Here is a 19,849-nt window from a genome sequence, read left to right as displayed (position 1 = left end):
AGGGTTATGGCCTGAATGCTAATGTGACCCATCGCCAAATGAGAGAGCGGCACAGTGGTTGACTGGGCAGGGAGTCCTGTCATCCATCAGTCTCCTCTCACTCTCCTCAATAGTTTTCCCGACAGGGCACAACCCTTCCTTCCTCTTTGAGTCAAAACATGAGCTGCATATGTGAGATGTGTAAATATGGCAGCATTTAAATGAGTCCGATGACATTCATATTTGTGGCACACAGGCAAACAAATGAGCACAGTATTTGCAAATGCTTAGAGAGTCTCCCATGTGGTGATCTTTGCTGAGTTTTCAAGGACACAGGCTGAGAAAGCAGACTTCTGAAATAGTTATTACAACCTAGATGCAAGCATAATCGGAAACCTAATCATGGTGAAAACAGAGAAAAAACAAAGCAGATAGAAGCCTTTGATCTTTAAGATGGGAATGATGCCAAAAAAGAAACACATCAGAGCGATTAGACAATCCTCCATCGAATATCAAAGCCATTAGTTCCAGGTTGCTCTGGAGCTCAGAGGACAGGCTGCAGGTCACACTCTTTTTTAAAAACTCTAAAACAAACTAACGGAATCAGGGAACGTGTACACCATGCAGTGTCATCTTGTGTAGGGAAATCCATAAATGCCAAAAACAAGCATACACTGTAATGCACAAATACCTAGAAAACAAACAAGGCTTTACCCAAACAAACACAAACAGCACAGGCATGAATCTCTCTCGCGCTCTTTCAGCAGCAAATATGAGATGATGCATGACCTGTAATCCGCAGGCATGAAGTAATCTGAGTGAATGTGCATTTGGATTATCAGTCTGGAACAGTCTAATCTGAAACACTTCTCAAACTGGTTGACTGAAAGGTCAGGAAACAGCTCCAGCCATGAGGAGATGCAGTGATACTCTATCTGTATGTTTTTTTTTATTGAGCTTTAACACTCAACAGCAAATTTGATGAACCTGGGCTCTAGTCCTGAGTTATTGAGCTCCCCTGTTGGTAGGTATCAAGTGTGTAACTTGTTCCTATGCTCACAGGCTCATTGGCAGCTATTTAGAGTTCCTTTAGCTGCTTCCATGCCTTTATCTGAGCATCTGCGATGTGACTTTTATCATCATGATGCATTAGCTGACAGCTGCAGTGACACATCTACCAGCTCCCTGATCAGATTTAGGATGTGCAAATTGACTTTTCTGTTGTACCTGTCTTGCATCATGCTTCCCCACGAACTGTTAAAGTTACTCATCTTGTACACTTTCAAAGATTTCTCTCAACAACCCCATCATTTTTACAAATTAGCCACATATCATTTAAAAGATCACTTAGCTGAAATCTGTTGAATATACCTTGTGTTTTGGGATGTGACATGATTTGTAATATTTATGCCCTTGGAGATGATGAGTATTAGGAACACGATTAAGTTAATGATGCATAATCTAAAATAACTACAGAAGTAAATTTATGTCTTCCTGGATGAGATACATTTTCACTCACATGTTTCACAGGCTGACACCAAAACCTGACATTTAATTTTATTTATGGGGCAGATGGAGCTGCAACCAACCATTTACTGCTACAATGATGATGCGTTGCTGACCTCTACAATGTTGCCTGTGCACATGCTAATTCACCCAAAAAAACTGATGCACTGTTTGTCTAGGATATGTTTTATTTTTGCTCTCTGTGTCTCAGCTGTGAGACTGACTGCATGTTCTATCTCTGGTGTAGAGTCTGCAGGGATTAGATTTGCTGATATGGGAGAAGTAGCTGCTGTGTAACATGTGAAATTCCATCAAGCCAAATTAATGCAAATGACCCCAGCTGCAAATGCTCACACAGCATCCTCATTTAAACACACACACTTTGCAGTAAAACTATTGTATATGCACAAACACAAGAGTGTGTGCGTAGGTAGACTTGCATACACATGTGTGTTCAGACTTTTAACAGGAAGTGACACATTCTTAACAGGGGACGGTAATGGTCTTGTCCTTGTGTCTGACCATTTGCTAATGTCCCATATGTGCATGCTTGGTTCGAATCCAGCCCTTCTGCCCGTATGCATTCTCTTCACTGAGTCACAAAGTGGGAGTGCATCCCTTCTGTGTAAATAAAGCATTAGTTAAAGGGGAAAAAAAGCCATCCCAAAATAGAATGACTGATATAATCAGTATAACAGTCGCTACATTTTATCATTCCCAGTAATTTTGTAATCAAGTGTGATTTGCTTTTTTCATGCTTTGTCAAATTCCACTAAATCAGTGATTTCACTTCCCAGAATTATTTTTCCACCACAAATGTTAATTTTATTAAATAGGTTTAATTATGACATTAGGCTTTGTAACTCAAAATAAATCTGAACATTGTGGCGTGCTTATGGCCATTGCAGTACCCTTTATTTAAAACACATTTCCTGACTACAGTCTGTGATGAGAGATATTTTTAATGATATAAAACTATGTTGAACACTGGGACATAATGGAAAAGCCCAGATTTCCTTCCCCTTTAAATGATAAAAGTGTTTTGTTCGTTTGAAGCAGCACAAAAAAGTTGCAGCATCAATACAGACTGGATTTTAAACTTTCACATTCACACACTCATTACAAAGTGCTGAATGTTGATTTTGTAAACCAATTTATCATCTTATTTATATGATGATGTCTTTTCAAGTTTTCTCAAATACTGGAGACATTTTAGCATTTTGTATTCAAAGGCAGCAGCAGTAGCAGACACTGTTTCCTAGAGAGTCATCATTTCTCTCTTGCTCTTGCCTCTTATCTTGATCTCTGATATCTTTTATCTTCTTATCACCACATCAGTAGTCACAGTTTCCCATCCTCTGCCCTCACATCACAATAATATGCACTGTTGTCTTGAGTGAGGTTTTTCGTATTGGCTCTTGATTTGAAGTTACAGCTGAAGCGAACTGCACAGATCTTCAGCAAAGTTTGACGAGCTTGATCATCACACACTTAAGAGGAAAAGTTGAGCAATTCAGGGCAGAACAATTATGTTTCCCCCAGTTTTTTATTTTTTATTTCTAAGGTCATTCCTCCTCTCCACTGCAAATGTGAGAGAATGGAAGAGTTGTCTGTCAACACTCAAAGTTGTGTTAAATTGAAGAGGCCAAGTTCGCCTGAACGCCCAGAGGAGGCATAAAAGATTAGAAGCACTTCTTCCAAAAACTCCACTTCTTATCTCTGCTCCAGCTGAGTGGGTTGACTCTGAAAGCAGCAAGTCTGGAGACTGTGTACAGGCACAAAGACAGAGCAGATCTACATTAGAATATATAGTAAAACACAGGGATGAAATGTCCCTTCCGTGGGTCAGTTTTAGAGAAAGTATGTGAAAGGTTACACCTGTAAAATTACAGATTTTTATATTTGCTTAATCATTTTACATCATTAATAACCACACATTTGAAATGCTTCATTTATAATTTGTAAAGTTTGTCACATTTTTTATTTTTATTTTGTTGTACTGTTCATTCAATAAGAATAACATATTCATTAATTTGCAGATTAAAATTTCCCCAAAGCACCAAAATCCAGAGGCAAATCTTTGAATTTTTTTTATCATTAAATTCACTTGACATTTATTACAGGAGTTCATAAAACATGTTTTAAACATATAGCAACACTGCTCAGATGGAGGATGTTGTCAACCCTGCTGCCCTTTAATTTACAGTACTGTAAGTCCATGTGGAAGTTAAGCTTCATGACTGATATCCACTTCACTGGTGTTCATCCTCTTTTTTTTTCACTTGACCCACAACCTCATCGCTCCACTTACTTGCTTTAGTCTCTTTTCTCCTGTGCTGTATCATGGTTTTATCTGCCTCAGGAGAATAAAGACACAGTGCCAAGCCTCCCCAAACTCCTCTTCCAGCTCACGACAGGGATAAAATCCTATTGATCTGTCCATCAATGTACCGACGGACTATGATAAGAAAGGAGTGAAAGCCGCCACTTGAAAGCTGTTAATCTTTTCATGTGATCAATCTCTGCCAAGAGTAGATATAGTAGAAATTGGCCTGCTGTAGTCTATCCTTCTCTTAGCCTGAAGACTCACAAGATGGGTGATGCAAGGTTAGCCCCAGCCCATTAATAAGCCTTGTCTGGAGCCAGTTGTCCCCTTTTAATACTAACAGAAGACATGGGGGTCACAAGGGCTGGTGGTTAATGAGAAACTGTAACAGTACATGAGCATTTTCTAAGACATATGACACTTCATTAGGGTGAGAGGAACAGGACAGGAGAGGCCAGGGGGAAAAAAAAACGCCAGTGAAGTGACCTTTAGTGACAGCAGCAGCTTGTCTTACTCATAGTTTAACAACAGGTTTCAAAGTCAAAGTGTGTTTGTGCCTGACAAATCCCATTCCACGTAAGTAAATCCCAACTTTGGATGACTTTCAAACATGTTCACACTGATAACTCATTTGAAATATCAATCTGAGTCCTCGCTTGCGGTTTTCAGACGAACTCGGAGAGGTGCTCTCACTGCAACTGAGCGTGTGGAACTCGAACATCACTTGCACATGCTCACCAAAGTGAACCTTCTGGTGATGCCTGGAGCCATGTTTGACTTGTGTCACTTTCGAAAACACACAACACAGGAAAAACAAACATTAAAAGTAGGTTGCCCCCCCCCCCCCCCAAAAATAATAAAAATAAATCATGGGGGAAAATGAAATTAGACCATGTATGATCCTATTCATGTATGTGGGAGGAGAGACCTCCATTCAGCTTAATTTTAATGACTTAAAAGCCATTCTGCCATTCTGTTACCTGCAGTGTAAATTTAAACCATCCCGGTAATGCCATCTACTGGTGTTACACAGTCTCACCATTGACTGTCTGCCAGCAGTGGTGACGGTGATGAAGATGATTCATTCAAAACGATTAAAATTTAAGGCCTCTTTTATTTGTGAGAGCTAAGTGATGAAGACTCTCAGTTAGCATCATGAAAAATAGAATTTATTGAAAAGGCAAACTGGATGCTAAGGGAAAGTGCAATCTTTTTTTTAAGTTTAGAAAACAAGACTGTGAATAATGCCGATTATGCTGCACATCATTACAAAGAACTAGATAAGGAAATAAAGAGCTGCCTGAGATATGGGATTGCGGGTGAATATTTTTCAAAGGTTTTAATATACAAACAAACCCTACGGGCGTTAGAAGAAGACTGTATAAACTGTCATTAAGTTTCATATAAAACAACCTGCAAATTATTAACTTGTCCCCATCACATGGGAAGAACAAACCAATACGTCCAATCTCACAAATTCAGACAGTCTCACTCACACTTCTTTTTACCATTTGACGCATCACAGTCTTTCAAGGCAGGAGCCATTCACATGTAGGCTTTATGAACATTACAGATACAGTATGAAAACTTTGATTGACTTTAAACATGTGCTAAATTATCAATAAATTTATTTCACTTTCTTTCCATGTCAGTCTTGATCTGTCATCCCTGATGCCACAGAGTCAGTAAAGTTGTTCAGAACACAGTCACTGTAGCGATACTGGTTACTGTTCAACTTTAACAGCTGTAACTCAGGCGTCCAACATAAGCTTAAAAGATCTGATTTTTCACATGTGAGAGGGAAGCAAGAATATGAAACAGAAATTAGACACTTCTAGTTACTGTGTGAAACATATCGTCACATGACCTTTGACCTTTTGTAATCTTGTCTGTTACACGACACCTCTGTGGTTCACTTGCTGTCTCCGGCTGCCTTGTCCTTGCCCTTGTCCCGTGGTACACGGCCCATGTTGTAAAATTCTAGGTTTGGCCTCATGTCTGTGAGATGGGCGAGTCGGTTGGACATGGCAAAGAAGGCGGCAACGGCGGCGATGTCCCAGGCGTCCTCGCGATCAAAGCCCACTTCCTCCAGAGACTGAAAATGCTGTTCAGTGATGGTGTCACAGCGACACACGGCCATCGCAAAGTCCAACATGGCATGCTCCCGAGGTCCCAGCTCTGCATTCTCATAGTTAACAACGACCTGGGTAAAGATTGTTTTATAAAAACTCAGAGGGGGGCTTACAGGACAAGTCTGATTCCAGCTAGGTCCTTGAACTCACCACAATAACTATACTTAACTACTATGAGCATAACAGAGAAAATCAGTGGAAGATGATACCTGATCAGCAAGAGTGGGTTTCTTAGAGTAGATGCGGTGAAGTGCACTGTGGGATACCACACAGTAAAGACACTTGTTGTGGATGCTGGTTGCCACGACTATCAGCTCACGATCTGCCTTGGTTAATCTGCCTGGAAGACATTAGATAATAAATACACATTAAGAACCACAAGTCACATAACTTTTGTGATTTTGCAGTTCAAAATCCACAGCTCACATAAAGGTTAATGAAACAACTTAATACCAACTTTTAAGATTCCTTTAAGTGGCTTTATTAAAACAAGGGGCTACACTTCTCTGCAGTGGTAATCTTAACAAGCAATTTAGATTAACATTACTATTTAAATTGATGTATCGGCAACAATTTTGATTCAAAATGAATCTTAGGAAGCAGCAAATCTGTTTAAAATGTGTACTCAAAACACAAATGAGCAACAAGATTCACTGTTTAAAAAAGATTGTTGTGCTCCACAGACTAATTAACTCCAAATGAGAGCTACTGGCTAAAGGAGCAGTTAATTTTTTTTTTTTAATAAGTCACTAGATACAGTTTTGCAAGCTTTAAAGTGGCTCTTACAGACTATTTGGGAAACATTATCTACTATTTATTGAGCCTACTTGTCTCCTGGGAGTTTAGAGAGCAGACGCATTCAGTTGATTACTTCATAGCCAGAGTGAAACATGAACAAGCTGCACACGTTCCAGCCAGTGCTCCACTAATACCCACCAATCCACATTGTTGCAACAAGAACTCTATTGTTAAAGCTCATGCTGCTTAACTTGATTGTATTCTGACACATGATTTGCCGCATGGTTAAAAGCAGCGAATAAGTGCACATCTTTCAAATACTGTATAAATGAAAGACACAGTTTTTAAGGTGAAATTGCTTCTCACCAAACTCTGTCTTCTGTTGTTTTAGCAGCACACAGTTACATATTGTGGATTTAATGTGTGAGCCATCCTGCACACCTGCTGCTCATGCTTACCAGAGTGACTGTTGTTTTGTTTGCCTATCCAATATGTTCCTTCTAAACCTTATTCACCTCAACCTTTGGCTACGCAACACTGCCTTGTTTGCTCATCAGCATGGAGCAGATTCAGCGCCACACCTGCCACCTCATGTACCACCTGCACTCCAAAAGAGGTTTTCTGTTCCCCCCGCTGCCATTAAAGTGCAACACACCGGCAAAGCCAAATGGAGCGCAGACCTGAAAAAGGTGTAAACAACACCTCCTACCCAGGTAACTTAGTGCAGTTCAGTGGAGATAACCAAAGTGTGATTATTTCCCCTGCTAATCATTGTTAGCATAATCGTCTGCATATGCTGACTTGTTCATGTTTCTCTCACCTGGGAAACAAGTCAATGTCTGTTGTGGTAAGAAATGAAATGGAGATACTAATACATGCTTTATCTCAACATTATTGGACTCTCATTATCTGCTTTAATGAATTGTTCTTACACCACTTGCAAAACGTCCAAAATGCTGCTGCTAGAGTCCGAACACTTAACAATATCCACCAGATGTCCACTTATTACACCTCATTTAACCTCTCTGCTCTTGCTTCCTGTTGATTTAGGATTTTCCAAATTGTAATGGTGCCGTATAGAGTCCTGCATGGCCATTCTGCACAGTATTTAAATAAATATAAAAATATATCAAAATAAAAGTGTATATTATGGACCTTCTGCATATGGTGGTGTGTGCTTTCCAGCCATCAGCCCCTGCACTTTTGACAAGTCTCCTAATATGCTTAAGATATTTGTGCAGTCCCATCTGTCGTCACACATGAATTTTGATAAAATGAAACATTTCAAGTTGTAAATGTTGTCTGTCTAACATATGCTCAGGTTTGCTTGGTTTAGTCTGGCGCTCTTATTTCCTCTGTTCTCTATCAAATTTTCTCTCTTTGTTTGTGAAGCACTTTCTAACTACTGTCTTTGTAGGGGAGGTGATAAGAAGGATCCATCTTGACCAATATCATCTTTGCTTATTGCAGAGCTGGAGGGTTTGTTGACCTTAGTATTGAGCATGCCAGGAATTATAGGCCTACATGTCCCTCCTGTTTCAGGGATCGTGATTAGTGCTGCCCTGACCCCTGAAAAAGTATTAATACCTGCAGCGAAACATAACAAACACACACCTGTCTCCTTGTTCATTAGTTCATTGTAGTATGCGAAGAAGGCTCTAAACTCTGCTGGCCTGTGAGAGAGGACTTTGAAGACATTTGGCAAAAAGCCCCCCTGAAAGAAAGCATGATCAGTTAGCAGGTGGAAAATCAGAGCATTGACACAAAATACCTCTCGAAGACTATCAAGCCTTTTTGCTTACCTTAGACTCCACTTCCTCCATGAGTTCCACTATATCATAAGGTAGGTCTTTCTTGTAAGGAACTGGATAGCGACTGATTGTCTCCGCTGGAGGCTCGTTGGAGTAATGTCTGACCCCCGCAACCGCCGCCCTCCCTCGGGACAGGCAGCCCGACGTGACAGACGCCTGGACGGAGAACCGAAGAGTCAGACAGAAACACGACTAAAGGCAGCATAAAAGAATAATAATAATAAAAAAAGAGAGTACAACTTACAAGCTGTGTGAGCACATGAGGACGAAATAACTTGGCGACGAGGTTACTCGCCATGTCGGTCAATCGAGGAAACAGACTGTTGTTGTTGGGGTTTTAATTCCGTCTTGTGGGACTAGAAAGTAACTTACGGAGGAGCAGCTGGAGGAGGGTGTGTCACCAGCGGTCAGCTGGGATGGTTTATAGGCTTCCCAGAATTGAGGAAGTGTTTAAATGCTGCAAATATTTTTTAAAAGAAAAGAATATCAGTCTATACAACTCTCGCTCATATCAATTAATGTTTGCATCTGTGCGAAGGGTAATCGGACCCTCTGACGGCTGCATACTGTTGTTAATTGTGATTTTTTTTCTTTTACCTTTCAGCTTGTTGTTAAAAATGTTGGTTTTGCTTCGTTGCTCGCAGTCAGTCAGACAGTCCAATCAGAGCACGGTACTGAGTCCCGCCTGCTGGCTGCCTCTGTTCCCCCTCGCCGGCAGGGGTCAGGCTGTGTGGCAGGACTGTGGTGCCAGTATAAAGCCCACTGTACTGTCTGTGCCAACCACGCATAACACATTTTATGCAGGTTTGAGAACATTTGATTTAGACCTACAATTAATGTCAACATGGGTTTAGCGCTTGTTTTCCTCCACAGAGTGCGCGCTTCCCTGATAAACAAAAAAAAGTTTCACGTCATCGACACTCGACCCAATGACCCGGAAGTGACTTTGTTGCGAATGCGCGACAGGTTTTCATTCATTTAGTGGAAGGCGGTGTGGATAATTGATCAAATTAATATCATTAATCGGGGCCGAATTGAACTTTGTAACCGATATGTTTTACCATGTAAGTGTGTGCATTGTTTTGTTTCGTTTTTTTCTGTTAGGGGCGGTTAATAGCAATGTACAAATGGTTTGTTTAGAAATGTAGCGTGATCGTTGCTCGGTTAGCATTGCTAATGCTGCTAAACAAAACTTCTCCAAATTAGTTTTTCTGCTGCTGACATGCAGACTGACGTGTTTTTATTTGTCTGTAATAACGACGAATACCAAGCGAACTCCTTTCATAAACACTTGTTACAGTAAAATATCTGCGTGCTATCATAAAATGCTAGCGTTGGTTTATAATAATGCACGCGCTCTTTGGTGTTCACAGATTTCTTTGGAGCATGAAATCTTGCTACATCCGAGGTATTTTGGTCCAAACCTCCTCAACACCGTGAAGCAGAAGCTTTTCACAGAAGTGGAGGGTACCTGCACTGGCAAGTGAGTGGCATGTTGCAGCTTGGATCAGATGTTACTAAACTAAAGTCAATTCCAACCCAAACTAATAACATAACCAAACTCATACACTTTAAGCAACAAGCAAATAGGCATTTCCCTACGTTTTGGTATCAACTGACATAGGGGCTGTCAGTGCTATATGTAAACTTGTCAAAAGTTATGTTATATGACTTGGACTTTAGCAGTTAAAACACTTGAAAACCAAAGGCACAAGATCACAATGTGACCTTTAAGTTATTTTGACAAAGTCACATGCAGCAAATATTCAAATTTTATATTAATATTTTCACATGAAATGTTTTACATATATATGTTAATAATTTCTAATAATTATCTTTCAGGTATGGTTTTGTCATTGCAGTCACCACCATTGACAACATTGGGGCAGGTGTAATCCAGCCAGGCAGAGGGTTTGTCCTGTACCCCGTCAAGTACAAGGCCATTGTGTTTCGGCCATTCAAAGGAGAAGTGGTGGACGCTGTGGTCACACAAGTTAACAAGGTGAGGTACAATACAGTGCAGATTGATCAGCCACTATGCAGAAATTTTGTCCTTAAATGTTATTTTTATACCACAAGTCATTATAAATTCTCCGTGATGGGCCGTCTCAAAAGCTCACTACCCTGTCCACACTGTTATTTTACATTGCATTGCTTGATCATGTCCTGTAATGCCTAAAATGTGCACATGTACATCAGAAACTGGGTTAATTACTTCAGTACATGAGGAACTATGCAATTGTGATGGTTTAATAAATGGCTTAACTTCTTACGAGGGAGAATGGAGGCTCTCCACGTGCCTGTCACTTATTGCGTCTCTTGACTTAAAGCTTAAACCAACCTTGCAAGATCGGGGGGACGCCGCCCCGGTGTCCTAGCTCTCGTCTCTGCGCACTGTGACACGTAATCTCAAATATACACGTTGTCCCTTTGTATATGATATATAATGTTATCTACCGCTCTATTGATTGATTTCTCACTGGCTTCATTGTAAACAAATACACATGGCCGAGAAGAGGGTTGGCAAAACAGCGGAAAAGCAACCAGACTTGCATAGTTCCTCTTGTATCATAAAAAAAATTATATTTGGTTAAATTACGTTTTGTCTTATTTCTCGTAGGTTGGATTGTTCACTGAAATTGGCCCGATGTCTTGCTTCATCTCTCGCCATGTAAGTCAGAGTAACATCTGTAGTTGTAGAATTGTTGATTATTGATATTTAGATGTCTATTTGCTGTTGTATTTCTTAACAAGAAACACTCTTTTTGCAGTCCATCCCCTCAGAAATGGAGTTTGACCCCAATTCTAATCCTCCTTGTTATAAGACAGTTGATGAGGTAAGCAAAAGACAATTGTGTAACAAAAAATGCCATTTTTAGCTTCTCTTAGGTGTTCACCACTTTTTAAATTAAATATGTTAAAATCCAAGTAATTCTTAGTAATACTTGTGTTAAGGAGGGTATTTTCAAGAAATGCAAAAAATCAGGACCTGTTAACTTTTGTTGAGTCTTACATTAGAGGATGTTTTCTCTTTTCATTTCAAGGACATTGTAATCCAGCAAGACGATGAGATCAGGCTTAAGATTGTGGGAACAAGAGTGGACAAGAATGACATTGTAAGTGTTGTCTTTCTTTTTTAAGTAATTAAGAACCATGTATTTAACTTCTCAAAGGAAAAAAAACAAGACCAACTGATTTTAGTAGTTAATGGAAACACTCACTGTGTGATTATTTGCAATAGAATTTAATTCAATAACGAATGTTCTCCTTTTTTCCAGTTTGCTATTGGCTCTCTCATGGATGATTATTTGGGTGAGTATTACACCACAGTAAATTGCCATGTAGGCGCTAGATCTACTCATTCAATCGGCATGCATTGAAAAAATTCCTTATATTATGTAAAATTACTCCATTTCGGAAAACATGATAGTTTCACAGAACAATCTTTTTATTGGTACAGTTAGGTTAATGTATTTTTTCTAACCCTAACCCCACACAATAATCAGATTCATGGCTGGTTGTTGATCTTGGCCTTTACTTTTATTTCTAGGTCTTGTGAGCTGAGTCACACCAGATGTTTCACATCCATGGAATGTGATGTTTCATTCCTGGTTAAAATTAATATTTTTCTACACTGATGGTTTGGTGACAGGTGGTGAAGTTTGATAACTGCTTTGTTTTATCATTGTGCTGTACAGCCTGGATTTGTTTTTATTGGAATAATTGCAACACTGAAGGAAAATATTCTTCTAACCAAAAAAAGTCATACACTTTTTTTCTTCTTTTTTTCATAGAATTTGTAACTTTGACTTCAACTACATATTGTTTGTTTTTTGTATGTGGAGTGTAATAAAACATTTTATTTGTTCTTATATGTTGGTGTTATTTGTTATGTCAAGTATTAGAATATGTTAATTTGATCATATATTGGCTGCTCTGCTGTAACTGCTGTAATTCACATAATCAGATCGAATGTATTGAAATGTTTCAAAGCATCAGCCCCAGCGCAGCGGGTCCTAAACAAAGGCGAAATGTGAACGCGCAAACTTCCAGGGCGCGCACGTCTTGTGGCCGTAAATACGTCACAGGAGCGCGCCCTCGTTCTTTCTTTCTCTCGTCCTGAAGATGGCGGCAGGGGTGAGTAAGATGGAGAGATGGACAGTGATGTTGCGCTCTTTTAACTTTCCTGTCGCAATCCGTTGAAAATCGGACCCATCTGCACCCGTATTGAGTTCCTTTACATGTAAACTAGGCTCTCGGTATGTTAGGAAGATGTTAGAGGGTTTATTTGTGAAGAATTTCATTCAGTCTTCATTCTAACTGAGGTTAGCTTTTGCTACCCTGACGTTGCATTCAAAGTGAATGACGCCCCTTTGCTGGCCCAGGCTTGTGCCACGTTACCTTAGCTATTTTCATCCTGTGAATACCTACCAGGACGTTTATTAATATATTCGTCCAACCTTAGAGCCCATATCCACTTTTGGTAACGTCTGAGTTTTCGACTGTAGTTTAGTGTCAAGTCTCCGGTGAAATCGCCGGTAATGACACAGTTAGCATTGAAAGTGAGCTAGTAGCCACGTGAATATCTCAGTATTTGTTCGCTATGTGTTGACCAAACGCACATCAGGCAGCGGTAACCGTATTGTATTGGATGAAAAACCGTAGATGTATTCCAGCTTCACCCCCGTTCCCCGTCCTGGTTAGTGGGTTTTAAATGGCCAGCCGCCTGGGTTTAAATAGCATCATTCATCTTTTCCATATGAACTGAAACGAGGGAGGATGTGCTTTGTTGAAACATTTGAGATGTTGGTGGACCCTTCATAGGCTTCCCCAAAGTCTACAGCTATCTTTACTGCAATATTATGATGCTTGTGTGTGAAAGTTGATTTTATTTCTTTTGATTGTATAATAATTTCCTGTGTTCTCCCCCTCCCTTCAGACTCTGTACACATACCCAGAGAACTGGCGGGCCTTCAAGGCCCAGATTGCAGCCCAGTACAGTGGTGCTCGCCTCAAAGTTGCCAGCAGCTCCCCTGCCTTCACCTTCGGGCAGACGAACCGTACTCCAGCCTTCCTCAACAACTTCCCTCTGGGCAAGGTTGGTGCAAACAATTAAATGGGATTTATATATGCGTTCAACTTGTAGCAGTGAATGTGGTCAAAACAGTGACCGGTTGACCAGTTTTTAAATGTGATTAATTAAAATGGCTTTAACTAGTTGGATAACATTATTGTGGTGTTACCAAATATGCTCATGCACTAGACTGGTTAATTCACTGGATAACAACACATCTTAATGCTTTGGTTTGCAGGTACCTGCCTACCAGGGAGATGACGGCTTCTGTCTGTTTGAGAGTAATGCCATTGCTCACTTCCGTAAGTCTTGCATTTACTAATACAAAAAATAAGTTTGTGCTCATCTTTAAAGTCTATATTTATGGATAGAGCAAAATCCCACTTAGTTAAATAAATGACTTCTATACAAAGACTTTGATGTTAGTCACAGATTTAGAGTTACTGTAATGTGTAATTTGGGTCAGCAAAGCATAAACGTTTATTGTTAGAGCGGCTCTCTAAAGCCATCTTCATGGGACCAAGCCTGTAAAACCTGTTGGAATATAACAAATCTGTAGCACAGTTGCACCTGTCAGAATTTTAACTAGTCTGCACTTGTAACTGCATGCACGTCTTTGATGACGATGCATTAGTGTTGAAATTCAGCTGTGAAAAATGCACTTACTGTATGTGTTCTGCATGCTAAATGTGGACTGGCTCTGTAATTTTAGTCTTTTTTTTTTTTCCCCTAAAAAGCAATTTCCCTGTCTTTCAACAACAGTGAGCAATGAAGCCCTGCGTGGCGCCACTCCCCAGGCTGCAGCCCAGGTGCTGCAGTGGGTGAGCTTCGCTGACTCAGAGATCATCCCTCCAGCCAGCGCATGGGTCTTCCCCACTCTGGGAATCATGCAGTTCAACAAGCAGGTGTGCAGCTCAGCATTCCCTGACCAAGCTAAAGACTTAAATTACTGTTTTGTAGCTGTGGTGGGAAGTGGGTGCCAGTTGGCTGTAGTGCATCACCCTGTTGTGATATAGTGCCTGATTGTAGACTTAAAATATCATGCAACACTCAGTCTTTTTTTCTTCTTTACTGCGGATCTGTCCAGGCCACAGAGCAGGCCAAGGAGGATGTGAAGAAGGCCCTTGCAGTCCTGAACCAGCACCTGACCACCCGTACCTTCCTTGTGGGAGAGAGGGTCAGCCTTGCTGACATCACTGTAGCCTGCTCCATGCTCTGGCTCTACAAGCAGGTCTGACATACGAACAGCTACACACATTTTGACAGTTACTGGACCAACACTTCATCTATAATTATTGTTCCAGTGTGCTCTTAAAAATGAATGCATCTCTGTACCTTTTTTAGGTCCTTGAGCCTTCTTTCCGTCAGCCATACGGCAACGTAACCCGCTGGTTTGTCACCTGCGTCAACCAGCCCCAGTTCAAGGCTGTCCTTGGAGAGGTCAAGCTGTGTGAGAAGATGGCCCAGTTTGATGGTATGTTAATGGCAATGAATTAGATTAGAGGATGGGTTGTTTAGCACATTTGAAGGGTGAAATCAGTACCGTACTTAGCTTTTTGTTGAATAGTTTTGGGCTGAATCATCTATTTAAAAAAAAAAAAAAAAAAGTCAGTTGTGTAGCCTTATTTATTTTAACAGTTACATGGGTCCTTCTGCAGACTTAGTCAGATTGCTTGTAATATTTTACCATTCATTTCCAAGGCCCTTGCCAAGTGTGGTCTCAGAGGGTCCAAAACCAATGACAGATAATTGGAGCATTTAAGAGAAAACATGTTTTTGATTGTTTTGTTCTCTTCAATCAGCCAAGAAGTTTGCTGAGATGCAGCCCAAGAAGGAGACCCCTGCTAAGAAAGAGAAGGCAGGAAAAGAGGCAGCCAAGCCCCAGGAGAAAAAAGAAAAGAAAAAGGAGGAGAAGAAGCCTGCACCAGAAGAAGAGATGGACGACTGTGATGCAGTTTTGGCTGCGGAGCCCAAAGCCAAGGACCCCTTTGCACACCTGCCTAAGAGGTAAATGTTTATAGACCTTACTTGTCGGTAGGTGGTTGTTTATTAGTTTGTAGCTTAATTTTGGTACTCAACGTCACATTTATGTAATGAGTCAGTCTTTTTGTTTTGTTCTGATCACCTCAGCAGACTATTTCATGTTATTTGCCTCTGCTTTTTGACTCTAATCAGTGGGTGGAGGTGACACTCCATGGTGCATTTAGAGAATTTGATGACTCACTGAATCACTTAAGTTCAGGGTGTTAAGTGTGTGTGTGTGGGTGTGGGTCAGTAACAGACCTGTACACCAACTCCTGTTGTTGGATTGCAGGGAGCCCCCTGTCATTGGGCAAGGCAGTGTCCATCCATGGCACTAAGTCTTAATCTGATGGGGGAAGAAAAACTTAAAGACCTCATTCATCCCAGTCATCTCTGAAACAGTGAGCAATAGGCTGGTTCATGCTGTGGTCACACTGAAACAAGACTCATTTTGAAGCCATATTGCTGATTTTTAAAAGAATCTGCAATTTTTAAAAGGATAGAGTGGATAGATAATGGATAATTTCCAAAACTGACTTAGACTCAAATGTTGTGATGGCAGAATGCCAGCAACTGTCTACAGCTTTGTTTTATTTGTGAAATGGATATTAAAGGTGATAGCTACAAGTTTAATTCCTCCTGGCCAGTAGGTGTAGAACTCTCGCTCCAACATTCCGTTTTACTGGTTGCCAGTTACAGCAGTTACACATGACATCAACGTTCTAATGCTGTTGCCACAGAGATCATTCCATGCCGACGTTGCCAATGTAACCAGATGTCAATATTTATATATTTCGGACCTGCCAAAATTTATTAAACAATTATTTATATACTTTTTTTTTTCTAATTCAGTAAAATTAATACTTTTATTCTGCACCCCTCTAGACATTCTGTGGATGCATTATTTTTGAAAAATGAATCCTTTTGATGAAAAAGTTGTAACTATAACCTTTAAGATAAATATAGTTAAGTGTGAGTCCACAGATGACATCTGTGTAGTCAAATCCCTTTGCAACAACTCATTTCTCTCCTCCCTATATGTACAGACGGCAAACATATCTGAATCCGTCTTCTTTTCTCCCTCTTAAAGCGCATTCGTCATGGACGAGTTCAAGAGAAAGTACTCCAATGAGGACACCCTGAAAGTAGCCCTTCCCCACTTCTGGGAGCACTTTGATGCCGAGGGGTATTCCATCTGGTACTGCGAATACAAATACCCCAACGAGCTCACACAGACCTTCATGAGCTGCAACCTCATCACAGGTGAGACTTGGCGACAGCCACTTCACCGAACACATTGTTCCAAAGGGAATTACTTGTTGTATTTTTGAGATATGTATATATGTATTAATCTTGAACATGGTGGTTGGAAAGACTGAACCTCTACTCTGATTAGCTAAATGGGCTATTCTTGCCAGAGCTCTGGAGCAAGGACATGTAAAACTATATTGAGCTGACCAAAGGTACTCAAAGTGTACAACATGGAGCCCTTAAAAGTTGCATACATTAACTACCAGCTTTAACAATCTTTTTTTTTTTTTAATGACGCACATTTCTTCAGGAACCTGCTCAAGATAATATTCAGAAAATACTTAGTTTTTTTTTTTTTCCAAGTCTCAGCTGCTTCAAGGTCGCAACATACATTTTTAATTTGCTTTCAATATCAATGGCACGAGTCACGAGCTACAATTGTCTGATCAGTCCCTGGACTACCATCAGGAGTCATCTCTCTGTGGGGAAAGCAGTTAGGGTTAGTGTCCCCTGTCATTGGGCAAGGCAGTGTCCATCCATGGCACTAAGTCTTAATCTGATGGGGGAAGAAAAACTAAAGACCTCATTCATCCCAGTCATCTCTGAAACAGTGAGCAATAGGCTGGTTCATGCTGTGGTCACACTGAAACAAGACTCGTCTCGGCGTATTAAAGTGTTGTTGCAGCCTTGCAGCCTTTTTCTTTGGCTATCTGTAAAGTTAGGTCTTGAGTGAAACCTTTAAGAACAAAGGTGACATGAAGTTGCTTTAAGTTTGACCAATGCTCTTACACTACATCTTGTATGTTTTTTTATTTCATCCATTGTGCATCAAACACCCTCTTTGTTCTTCACAGGTATGTTCCAGCGTCTGGACAAACTCCGAAAGAATGGCTTTGCCAGCGTCATCTTGTTTGGCGGCAACAACGACAGCAGCATCTCTGGTATCTGGATCTTCAGAGGCCAGGACCTGGCCTTCCCTGTAAGTATCTAAGAGTAAACACTTTCCATGGTGTCTGATATCATTACACCACCCTCAAGCATTTACTTTTGACCAACAAATTTGTTTCCTGAGAGATTAAACGACCGGATAAGACTCGTTATATCTGGCTAGTGGATAGTCCCCTGTCATTGGGCAAGGCAGTGTCCAATCATGGCACCAAGTCTTAATCTGACGGGGGAAGAAAAACAAAAGACCTCATTCATCCCAGTCATCTCTGTTTCAGTGAGGAAAAAGGCTGGTTCATGCTGTGGCCACACTAAACAATGTCCTGAAATCCAAATTTCAGATAATTTTATTGTAACATTCAGACCGAAGCAACTGTAGCATACATGGTGTGTTGACAGCACATATTTGATGGTATGTATTCACTGTTGGATAAACATCAGTGAATAATCTGTCATCTGATAATCAGTGGTTGTTTCATATTATCACATGACATCAAAGCAACAGGGTATTTCATGCTGATTCAAATAAGGAATTGTTTTTTTCCTCTCCCAGCTGTGTCAAGACTGGCAGATCGACTATGAATCATATGAGTGGCGCAAGCTGGATCCAAACACCGAGGAGTGCAAGACCCTGGTAAAGGAGTACTTTGCCTGGGAGGGAGAGTTCAAGCATGTGGGTAAAGCCTTCAACCAGGGCAAGGTCTTCAAGTGAGAGGTCCCTGGGACAGACTGAACAAAAGCACTCTGCGCTTCTGCTCTCCAACCTAAAACTTATGGACTTTTCAGCCACCACGTGCTTACTTAACTGCAAGAATGACTTGGAATGACAGTGTTTAATGACAAGTGAATTGTCCGTGGCCCCAACTGGTTTTTTGTTTGACCTGCAAAATAAAGCATTTTCCACCATGCCAACTGTGAGATTTGATGTCTGGTGTATGGCTTTAGTCCTATCTGGTAGTAAAAAGCGTATTTTATTTGTATTTAAAGTGTTTTCATCAATAAATTGTATTATTTTCCACATGGTTGGTTAGAAACTGACGGTGTATTTTTACACTTTAGCTGTTATATAATGCAGCAGTGAGCTGTAGGACCACACCCAACAGTGGTGCTGGGTGTGGTTGGTGATATTTGTAACTTAGCCCATAGGGGTCAGTGCATTGCCTTTTTAGCTTGGTATCAACTTGCTGTAGTAGTGAACTACATGTGCTTTTTGCTCCACTGACACTGATTTTGAATGCATTAATGCATCTACGAAACATTTTGGCCCAACTGTTAAAATTAGTCCCTAGCAGCTGTTATTCTTAAACGTAGGACTTTCGTCCAGCTGGTGATGCAGTATAGTCTGATCCCTGCAGAGGGCAGGCAAAGACTTGTCACCAGGAAGCTGACGTGCTTGTTGAATGGAGAGCATCCAGACAGAGAAAGAAAATGACTGGGCTGAGCTTTGTGGTTTGTTCAAACTAAAATGCAGTCTACTTTCAACTATGAGCTCTTGTAATGTTCCTTGAGCTTCCCCAGGGAGTAGAAGCCTGGAACAAATCAAGGAGCATCCAACTGAATGCTGCTTGAAAAGTCATCCCATAAACAGTTTTAACTTTCTCCTGAGTAACATAGAAGTCTAATCCACTTACATGTTCATTTTATGAATGCATTAAATGAACATTGATGAATGGAAAAACTTCACACTGAATCAAATCCATAAAATTATTCAAACTGAGAATGATGTTCCTTTTAATGATGTGACAGATGGGTATAAAAAAATCTGTAATCTTCTGTATGGGTTGGCCACACCCAACTCAAATGCAGAAATGTTGTGTTTCAGAGCCTACTTCTGCAAGTTGGTATCATGATATCAAGAAGAAAAACTTTCCATTGAGGGGGATGGAACATTTACAGGCCATTTTCTATTCTGTCACGTGAACCTGCAGCTTCAAACATTTCCGTTCTTTTGTAATGACTGAGGAAAATGTTTTGACGCTTCATAGTGTCTGTACCAGGTAGAGTTAATGCTCAGCTGTGAAGACAAAGCACTTGATTTATTCAGACACACCCAACTTTATGAAAG

General features: G+C 40.5%; 3 protein-coding genes across 3 annotated transcripts; 2 read left to right on the top strand and 1 right to left on the bottom strand.

Moving 5' to 3' along the window:
* Nucleotides 1-4,958: 4,958 nt before the first annotated feature.
* LOC146979707 (uncharacterized) lies at nt 4,959-9,185 on the bottom strand. The gene is made up of 6 exons (XM_085789700.1): nt 9,090-9,185; nt 8,737-8,949; nt 8,484-8,648; nt 8,296-8,395; nt 6,153-6,283; nt 4,959-6,014 (listed from the first exon to the last, which is right to left on the bottom strand). The coding sequence occupies exons 2-6, from the start codon at nt 8,788-8,790 to the stop codon at nt 5,724-5,726; spliced, it is 741 nt and encodes a 246-aa protein (XP_085645826.1). The 5' UTR covers nt 8,791-8,949; nt 9,090-9,185; the 3' UTR covers nt 4,959-5,723.
* A 212-nt stretch (nt 9,186-9,397) lies between these two features.
* Nucleotides 9,398-12,364, top strand: polr2g (RNA polymerase II subunit G). The gene is made up of 8 exons (XM_085789703.1): nt 9,398-9,556; nt 9,866-9,975; nt 10,335-10,494; nt 11,113-11,163; nt 11,264-11,329; nt 11,537-11,608; nt 11,771-11,804; nt 12,043-12,364. Exons 1-8 carry the CDS (start codon nt 9,545-9,547, stop codon nt 12,054-12,056), a joined length of 519 nt encoding a protein of 172 aa, XP_085645829.1. The 5' UTR covers nt 9,398-9,544; the 3' UTR covers nt 12,057-12,364.
* A 235-nt stretch (nt 12,365-12,599) lies between these two features.
* Nucleotides 12,600-18,696, top strand: eef1g (eukaryotic translation elongation factor 1 gamma). The gene is made up of 10 exons (XM_085789702.1): nt 12,600-12,629; nt 13,432-13,590; nt 13,805-13,868; nt 14,329-14,471; nt 14,654-14,797; nt 14,911-15,040; nt 15,369-15,573; nt 16,679-16,851; nt 17,694-17,818; nt 18,338-18,696. Exons 1-10 carry the CDS (start codon nt 12,618-12,620, stop codon nt 18,494-18,496), a joined length of 1,314 nt encoding a protein of 437 aa, XP_085645828.1. The 5' UTR covers nt 12,600-12,617; the 3' UTR covers nt 18,497-18,696.
* The last annotated feature ends 1,153 nt before the right edge of the window (nt 18,697-19,849 follow it).

This window comes from Trachurus japonicus, chromosome 10 (genome assembly GCF_045865225.1).
Source record: "Trachurus japonicus isolate A0001 chromosome 10, Traja_1.0".
NCBI classification, from domain to species: Eukaryota; Metazoa; Chordata; class Actinopteri; order Carangiformes; family Carangidae; genus Trachurus; species Trachurus japonicus.
The sequence above is the reverse complement of the archived record's forward strand: the minus strand, read 5'-3'. Positions and strand labels throughout refer to the sequence as shown.